The sequence below is a fragment of the Borostomias antarcticus genome (genome assembly GCF_949987555.1).
Source record: "Borostomias antarcticus genome assembly, chromosome: 9".
Taxonomy (NCBI): Eukaryota; Metazoa; Chordata; class Actinopteri; order Stomiiformes; family Stomiidae; genus Borostomias; species Borostomias antarcticus.
Window position 1 is genome coordinate 23,724,854 of NC_140242.1, and position 9,588 is coordinate 23,734,441.

General features: G+C 49.7%; 1 protein-coding gene across 2 annotated transcripts in view; it reads right to left on the bottom strand.

The window, feature by feature from the left end:
* Window positions 1-509: 509 nt before the first annotated feature.
* Window positions 510-9,588, bottom strand: part of agps (alkylglycerone phosphate synthase) — a 31,815-nt gene continuing 22,736 nt past the window's right edge. The window contains exons 20-21 of one of the 2 annotated variants that reach the window (XR_014630614.1): window positions 4,639-4,923; window positions 510-881 (exon numbers count right to left, since the gene is read on the bottom strand). Coding sequence is in view for 1 of the 2 variants with exons in the window: in XM_084443428.1 (XP_084299554.1) it covers window positions 4,802-4,923 (122 nt within the window). In the remaining variant the exon portion in view is untranslated. Of the gene's footprint in view, window positions 882-2,936; window positions 4,924-9,588 lie in introns of those variants that run through there. The other variant, XM_084443428.1, reaches the window with a different exon arrangement.

Genomic DNA, 9,588 nt, shown 5'->3' on the forward strand with positions numbered 1-9,588 from the left:
AAGCGCTCCTGGTCCTGGTCAGGAACCAGACTGAAGAGCATCTGTTCTTCTGCATGTTTTTCGTATTGGGTTCTTTGGGAGGAAACCCTTGTGAACACGGGGAGAACATGAAAACTCCGCACAGAAAGGCCCGGAGACCTTGCTTAGGCGAGGGTACTAGGAACTGCGCCACCATGCTGCACGTGAGCGATTTTGGTTCACTGTCCTGCTCGAGGACACACTGCCGGGAGCTGGGATCGAACCGAGGTCCTTGCGATCCCCAGCAAGCCGCTCTACGTCCCGAGCTACGTGCCGCTCCACCCCATTCACTTTATTCTATTACTTTTTAAAAATAATCCATGTTTTCTGAGCACAAACTAAATGGAACTGATTGCTGCAGTGTGACAGTGGAAATACCTAAGAATTAACCTGTCAATACAAACTACTCGACATGAGTTGCAACCTACCAATGCACGATAAACACCACTCATTCTCTTCATAGTCTGAAAAAAGACAGACGACTGTTTTATTCCAATTTATTGCACAAACAGCTTTGACAAAATGTAACGTAAGGTTAATACATTATCAAGAGAAGTGGAAAATAACAAAAGGTACATCCATAACATTCATATTTCAAGCTCTCCTTTGAGTTCTCTTTTGGAACTGTGACAGGAAGCCAAAGCATGAAACAGTTCAGAAAATGTCCAATTTCCTTCATTGACGCTTCAGAGGCCAAATCTTGCTTGGATGACAGACACTTGGGTAAGGAGAGGGTGACGGAGAACAGGGAGAGACGCCAGGCTGAGCATAGACGGGAGGGAGGCGGCCACGCAGCCAGAGCGCTGCCAGGAACGCCACACGTCACACACGCAGCACAGTCCAGGTCTGGGCTGACGACTCCCCTGATGAAGCCAAACACGGCCATGTAAACAACAGTCAACTGTGACAAATGTAGCAGTGAAACCCATCGTATCCTTTCTGACAATGCCACAACACTGTGACACTAACCATGGAACACCCTAGCTGATGTGAACCTCTGGATAACATCACATCCTTTCTAGTGTAAGCAACTGAATATGAAGCAGTGCCTGAAAATGAACATCAGTAACATCATATTGTTCAAAGTAAATTCTGTCTTTGATTAGGAACATGTAACAGTTAGAGTAAGTCAAAAATATCAAGGTTTAAAGACTTCTAAAGATGGTGTCTGGGAATTTGCATATTTAAAAAAATACATTTCAGGTGTTTATTACTAAATGTGTGTTTATACAGCATGTACAAACATATACATAAGAGTATGTTCGCATGGTCTGTATAGTGGTGAATAGGGTCCTGTGGCAAGTCTTTGGTACAAACATGAGCACCGGGATTCAGAGACCTTGACGTTCACACTGAAGCGTGGATGATTCAAGCACAATGGCTCTGTCCGCACACCGCACTCTCTGTACAGCAGGCAAAGATCATGCAAGGTTAAAAACGTTCAATAACAAGCGCAGATTTGCAATAGCTGCGACCACGTACACATACAGTACAGTATGTGCAGCCAGACCCAGTTTTTGTGAACCGACCGACTGAAAGAGTGAGCCGCAGAGCTGCTGCTTGCAGCTAAAAACAAAAATACAAGTTATCAGGGAACTGCACGTTACTATAGTTACAGTTAGAACTAGGGCTGCGGGCAGCAGTGAGCGGGCCCTCGCACCCCACGCGTGTCGGGATGCGGCACCGTTAAAGGCTGTGCTATTTCGGTGTCCAGTACTGAGAGAAACTTCCTGTCACCAGTATGTGGCGCTCTAAGTGTGACTCAATACCGACGCATAGATGTGTTCAGGACAGTACCTCGATGAAGCGTGAGAAATGTTGCGTAAATCAGACAATGTATGTAGGAGTTATGATGACTTCATGCTTGACCTGTGGGTGGCGCTATACGTATGACTCAATACTGACCTTCAGATGTGTTCAGGACGTGATCTTCATCAAGCGTGAGCAATTTGGAGTGAATCGGATAATATATGTAGGAGTTATGAGGACTTCCTGTAAGCAGTAGGTGGCGCTATAAGTCTGACTCAATGCTGACGCACAGATGTGTTCAGGATGCGATCTTCATCAAGCATGAGCAATTTGGAGTAAATCGGATAACGTATGTAGAAGTTATGAGTACTTCCTCTTTCACCATTAGGTGGCGCTGTAGGCATGACGCAATACTGACTTACAGAAGTGTTCAAGATGCGACCTTCATCAAGCATGAGCAATTTGGAGTAAATCGGATAACGTATGTAGGAGGTATGAGTACTTCCTGTTTCACCAGTAGGTGGTGCTGTAAGTGTGACTCAATACCGACGCATAGATGTGTTCAGAATGCGACCTTCATGAATCGTCAGCAATTTGGTGCAAATCGGTTAATGTATGTAGGAGTTATGGGGACTTCCTGTTTCACCAATAGGTGGCGCTATAAGTATGATGCAATACTGACACATAGATGTGTTCAGGACAGAACTGTCATGAAGCGTGAGATATATCGGACAAATTGGATAATGTATGTAGGAGTTATGAGGACTTCCTGTTTCACCAACAGGTGGCGCTATAAGTATGATGCAATACTGACACATAGATGTGTTCAGGACATAACAATCATGAAGCGTGAGATATATCGGACAAATTGGATAATGTATGTAGGAGTTATGAGGACTTCCTGTTTCACCAATAGGTGGCGCTATAAGTATGATGCAATACTGACACAAAGCTGTGTTCAGGACAGAACCGTCATGAAGTGTGAGATATATCGGACAAATTGGATAATGTATGTAGGAGTTATGATGACTTCCTGTTTCACCAATAGGTGGCGCTATAAGTATGACGCAATACTGACACAAAGATGTGTTCAGGACAGAACCTTCATGAAGCGTGAGATATATCGGACGAATTGGATAATGTATGTAGGAGTTATGAGGACTTCCTGTTTCACCAATAGGTGGCGCTATAAGTATGATGCAATACTGACACATAGATGTGTTCAGGACAGAACCGTCATGAAGCGTGAGATATATCGGACGAATTGGATAATGTATGTAGGAGTTATGAGGACTTCCTCTTTCACCAATAGGTGGCGCTATAAGTATGATGCCATACTGAAACATAGATGTGTTCAGGACAGAACCGTCATGAAGCGTGAGATATATCGGACAAATTGGATAATGTATTAGGGAGTTATGAGGACTTCCTGTTTCACCAATAGGTGGCGCTATAAGTATGACGCAATACTGACACATAGATGTGTTCAGGACAGAACCTTCATGAAGCGTGAGATATATCGGACAAATTGGATAATGTATGGAGGAGTTATGATGACTTCGTGTTTTATGGCGAAATGTCAAACTTTGGCGGGGCGCCATGGCAAGGGTGTATGGTGAAAACACAATTTTTTTGATAACTTTTGATCACAAAGGTCTTAAGATGAAGCTGACCGAATATGAAGTTGATCGGATGAAATCTGTAGGAGGAGTTTGTTGAAGTACAAGACATGGAAATGGTAAAAACAAGGACAAAATGGCACATTTAAAGCAAAATGGCTGACTTCCTGTTGGATGTTGGGTATAGGTCCAAGAGACATTTTAGTGTGTCTCGATGAACTACATATGCCCACCGAATTTCGTTCGCCTACATCAAACTAGAAGGTGGGGCTCGCCATTTTCAATTTTCCAGGGGGCGCTCTTGAGCCGTTTTGCCACGCCCATTTCCGTCACCCATGAATTATCAAATTTTTCACCGGGACTGACGTATCTGCAAAGTTTCATCCGTTTTCATCGATGTTTAGGCCGCCAAAAAGGCATTTGTTTGGGGAGAAGAAGAAGAAGGTAGAAGGTAGGAGAATAATAATAATCCTTCGAGTTTCAATAGGGCCTCGCACCGCCAGTGCTCGGGCCCTAATAAACGTTTCCAATTTTGTTTGGGAAGGAGACAGACTGCAACACGAGGTGTATATTCAACAGGGGCACCACTCACAATCAACTCTTATCTAGGTCCAACAATATATACTTCTCTCATAAAAGTAGTGAAGTAAAGACAGAAGGCAGGATGAGCATGGAAGACATGGTGAGCAGGAAGCCTCCATAGAGAAGAATGACTTGAAACGGCATGGCGTACAAAAAACAAGTCAGGCTCACGAAGGGACCGACTGCACAACACGGAGTGTGTAGGGTAGGGCGATAGGTGTAGGGGAGACGTGTAGGACAGGAAGGGGAGAAGTGTAAGACAGGAAGGGGAGGAGTGTAAGACAGGAAGGGGAGGAGTGTAAGACAGGAAGAGGAAGGCAGACAGAGCTGTAGAAAGGCACACACAATAGAACAAGTACATGTATTATTTTTAAAAATAATCCAAGTTAATGATTAATTGGCAATAATTTTAGGGAGCAATTAATTGTAGGCAATGAATCTGGACAGCGATATCTACCACGAACGTACAGTGTGCAAGGCCAGGAGCTCGGCGGGCGCGTGGAGAGGAGCCGGAATTGATTTCCAGTACATTTCCAGTAGCTCTACTCTGGCCACCCTCCCCACCATCCTGACGGTGGCAGCGGCTCGAGGTACAAAAGGACTCCCAGATCCATGATTGTTACAGCAATGTTACACTACAGTGTATAAATACGGGGATATAAGCACCTACGCTGATATGGATGAATGGACCAGAGCCACGACTGATGACGGGTCACTCACACGGAGTTAGAAATCCACATGTAATGACAATGACAACGTACAAGAGGCTGTTAGAAAAAGTGAGATACAGGTTAGGTTTTTTTTGGGGGGGGGGGACTCTCCCGACGGGAGGATTAGAGGAGATTCCGGTTGCCGAAGATGTTGTTGGGATCCACGTAGTCCTTGACGGACTTCAGCATACCGATGCCCACGTCGGAGATGCTCTCTCTCATCCACTCCTTCCGAAGTTTTCCAACTGAGAGACAGAGAATCGAGACAGAGAAGGACGGGGGGAAAAAAAAACATGAGGAAGACGCGGGAGACGGCAGGAAAGAAAAAAAAAAAGGAAAAAAAAGAAGGGGATTGTCACGCCTGATTGGTCAGCAGGCTGCTGGGAACCAATCAATCTTGCGAGAGTGAGTGAATAAACAGAGGGTGATAAATGCTTTTATTCAGAGAGGAGAAATGTTTTGCATGGCATGATTTATGGAGCTCAGCAAACTATCAAAGTCATTAGGCTCTGTGTTCCCAGAGGAGGGGCCGGCTGGTCGCCGTGTGCCTGTCCCCCCCCCCCCCCCCCCCCCTCTCTTCCCCCTCCCCCCTGTGGTCCCTGTGCAGGCCACCACTCCCCTCCCACTAAGGCCACACGCAGGACTCCCCACCCTTCCCTAAACTCAGCTCTGTCCCATGGATCCTGGCTGCGTGGCGGAGGAAGGGACGTACAGTATGAGTGGTCTGTGACCAGGCTGCCCTGTCCTGGCGAGGAGGTGTGGCCTGGCAGCGGTGCCCGGCGCTCTGCCAGCTGTCCAGACAGACACACTCTACAGCCCCTTCAGCACAGTGGATCGATCTCACAGGCCCAGGGCAGGGTGTCTGGGACAGGTTATGGGGGCTAGGGGCTAGGGAGAGAGTCTGGAGGCCAGTCTAGGGAGGGAGTCTGGAGGCCAGTCTAGGGAGAAGGTCTGGGGTCTAGGGAGAAGGTCTGGGGTCTAGGGAGAAGGTCTGGGGTCTAGGGAGAGGGTCTGGGGTCTAGGGAGAGGGTCTGGGGTCTAGGGAGAGGGTCTGGGGTCTAGGGAGAGGGTCTGGGGTCTAGGGAGAGGGTCTGGGGTCTAGGGAGAAGGTCTGGGGTCTAGGGACAAGGTCTGGGGTCTAGGGAGAAGGTCTGGGGTCTAGGGAGAGGGTCTGGGGTCTACGGAGAAGCTCTGGGGTCTAGGGAGAGGGTCTGGGGTCTAGGGAGAAGGTCTGGGGTCTAGGGAGAGGGTCTGGGGTCTAGGGAGAGGGTCTGGGGTCTAGGGAGAAGGTCTGGGGTCTAGGGAGAGGGTCTGGGGTCTAGGGAGAGGGTCTGGGGTCTAGGGAGAGGGTCTGGGGTCTAGGGAGAGGGTCTGGGGGACAGCCTAGAGAGAAGGTCTGGGGGCCAGTCTAGAGAGAAGGTCTGGGGGCCAGTCTAGGGAGAGGGTTTGGGGGCCAGTCTGGGGCAGAGGCTTCATTTGAACATACTGTACCTCTATACTCTACATGTCATCTCTCTTCAAACCCACATACAACCATGAGATTCAGTGAGTAAATGATGGCCAAGATATTCTGGAAGCTGAGGGAACGGCACTGAGATTGGGAGTCAATCTGAAAGTGGCAGTGTGTGTAGCTGTGTGCTCCATATGACTGGGTGAACATTAACTTAATGTCACCATACCCTTTGGACAAAGCACATAGCTATCTTATATTCCAGTAGGCTGAAGACAGGTCTGTGAATGTAATGATGCAGAACAGGTGTTGCAGGTGCTGAGAAGGCAAACATGCCAGGCTTTGAAGCCCCACCGCAGTAACGCAATCATCTGAGATTAGATAGGGCTGGCCTCAAAATTGAAAAGACTAGGATGACGCACACATAACTGAAAACAGTGAAGAGGAATATGCTGGCTGCTTTATTTCCTGCACCAAACAAACACAATACCTAACCTAGCAAAAAACACACACGCACGCAAACACAGACACACACACACACACACACACACACACACACACAGACACAGACACAGACACAGACACAGACACAGACACAGACACAGACACAGACACAGACAGACACACACACACACACACACACACACACACCCTCTCTGGCTCACTGGTGTTGAGGAGCAGCCGCCTCCCATGTTAACTGTTGAGGGAGGGGCAGGTGGAGGCGGCGAGGTCAGCGGGGGAGATGGGAGGGCATCGTGTTATCAGGGACGCCACGCTCAGCCAAGCCTGGGCCGGCCGGGAGGCCAGATGGAGCTCCGCCGTGGGGCCAGGGGGCCCGTCTCCTGACAAGACAGGTCGGCCAGGCCGGCCACCGGGGGCTCGACCACGCCTCACACCCCCAGATGGTGACAGAAAGACCAGTCGGTCACCCAATCAGCTGCTACCCAATAACTAACCAAGTGGCTTGCTCTCCTCCCTCCCTCCCTCCCTCCCTCCACCGCCTCCACCCCTCCCTCCACTCCGGGAGGAGAGAAAGCAGAAGGTGCTGGGACTGCATCATTGCCTCCATCACACTGATAATTTACACATCTATCTTGTCAGTTTCCCTTCTTTTCGCCTGCGATCGCCATCAATCTAGCGTCCGGGGCCGTGCGTCTGAGACATGCAGAGAGCAGCCGGCAGTTACTTTAGAATGACAAGAGGAAAAAAGAAAACACGTAGGTCCTCTACCGGGGGACACGGCGAGGAGGGCCGAGCTAATGACAGGAAAATAAGTGAATTAACTGATTTTTCCTGCTCCTGTGTTCAGTGACCTGAGCGGCAGCGTCTGAGGGCCGCGGCTCTACAGAGACACTGAGTCAGTAGAGGCCATCTGCCTCCTCTCTCTCTGTCTCTCTCTCTTCCACTCTCTCTCTCTCTCTTCCACACACTCTCTCTGTCTCTCTCTCTCCTTCAGTCTCTCTGTCTCTCTCTCTCTGCCTCGGTGTCCTGGTTGGTGTTGACAAATGGGGGCCACAGCATGAGAGGGGGGCCAAAGCAGCGTCCCTGTGTGGCGGTGATAGGACAGAGACAGAGGGCTGGGGGCCGGCTGATGGATGGATGACTCTCAGAGTGATGGATGGTCACCAGCCCCGTACGGCCGCGCTGCCGGTGACCTGGTTAAACATTTACATTCCCCTGTGCTCTCAGATACCGCTGACGAGCTACGCCTGACCTCTGGAACACTTACTGTACACTTAGCTGGAGTAGGTGCCGCGAAACAGAAATGCGACCGTTTTGTAAATGTTTCAACGATTGTCAATACAGGATGTGAAATCAAATTCAACGCATAAAAATCCCAGTCCTCGTGTTTGCATTGATTTCCCCGCCAAATTAAAACAGTGTTGTAAGCAGTGTGCTATGAACTTCTGAGAATAGATGGGAGTTTGTACAAATCCACACACCTACTCCATTGGCCACTAGGCTCGAGAACCATTGGCTCTCAAGGCTATTTACTTACTTACACATCTACTCAGAGCCACAGCCCCAACACCAGCCCCAATACCAGCTCCAACACCAGCTCTAACGCCAGCCTCAACACTAGCCCCAACACCAGCCTCAACACCAACTCCAAAACCAGCCTCAGCACCAGCTCTAACACCAGCACTAATACCAGCCTCAACACCAGCTCTAACACCAGCTTCAGCACCAGCTCTAACACCAGCTCCAACCAAAACCTCCAACCCCAGCTTCATCCTCAGCCCTAGAACGTCAAGCACCAGCCCTAGTCCCAGCTCTAGTCCCAGCACCATCCTAGTCCCAGACCCAGTCCCAGCACAACACTCAGTCTCAACACCACCTCCAACACCAGCCTCAACCCCAATCCCTCCCAGCACTAGACCCAGTTCCAGCCCCAGTTCTAGTCTCAGTCCCAGTCCCAGCTCTAGACCCAGTCCCAGCTCTAGTCCCAGTCCCAGACCCAGTCCCAGCCCCAGTTCTAGACCCAGCCCCAGTTCTAGACCCAGTCCCAGCTCTAGTCCTAGTCCCAGTTCTAGACCCAGTCCCAGCCCCAGTTCTAAACCCAGTCCCAGCTCTAGTCCCAGTCCCAGTTCTAGACACAGTCCCAGCCCCAGTACTAGACCCAGTCCCAGCTCTAGTCCCAGTCCCAGTTCTAGACCCAGTCCCAGCCCCAGTTCTAGACCCAGTCCCAGCTCTAGAACCTGTCACAGCCCCAGGCCCAGCTCTAGTCCCAGTCCCAGACACAGGTTATAAAAATGTATATTTCCTGCAGTGCCCCCCCCCCCCACCTTGCCTCCCCAGACTACATCTGTTTTCTTTGATACACAAAACCTAGTGAAACTAGCTCCATTTATCAAGCACTGATTGTGGGCAGACAAACCGCCCTGTCCGCGCCCAGATAGCAAGCCCCACTGTTATTAATCACAATTACAGAGTGGGCCCTGCACACATCATCCAGCACCCCCCACCCCCACCCCCCTCCATCCAGCCCAGGGTGGCCTGGAGGTCAGTAAACAGCCAGTGATAACGGCAGCATCATTTACCCTAGCCCACAGCCTCCTTTTATTAGCAAGCTTTTAATTTGGAACCTTTCCCCGCCTTCGGGGGGGAAATTGTGATTTAATATGGCGTCAGATTCATAGCATGCCGTTTTTGACAGGCGTGATGAATAGCCTGAAATGATGTATGAAAACGGCAAGGCGGATGGCAATACAGATAAGGCGGCCATTTGGGTTGGCCCTGAACAGATCGAGGATAGCTGTTCCTCCCCCTGCCCGCCCCCTGCTCACGTTTCATTTGGCTCCTGCCGAAATGAGCCAATAGCACAGCCTTTCCTCAGGCCTCTGGGAACTTATTTTTGGACACGTTAAGGAAGCAATGAAAGATCTCCTACGCCTAATAGAGGTTTACAGAGAGACAGGTCGCCTACTCCCTAACATGGAGCAGCGCACCTACCAACTTG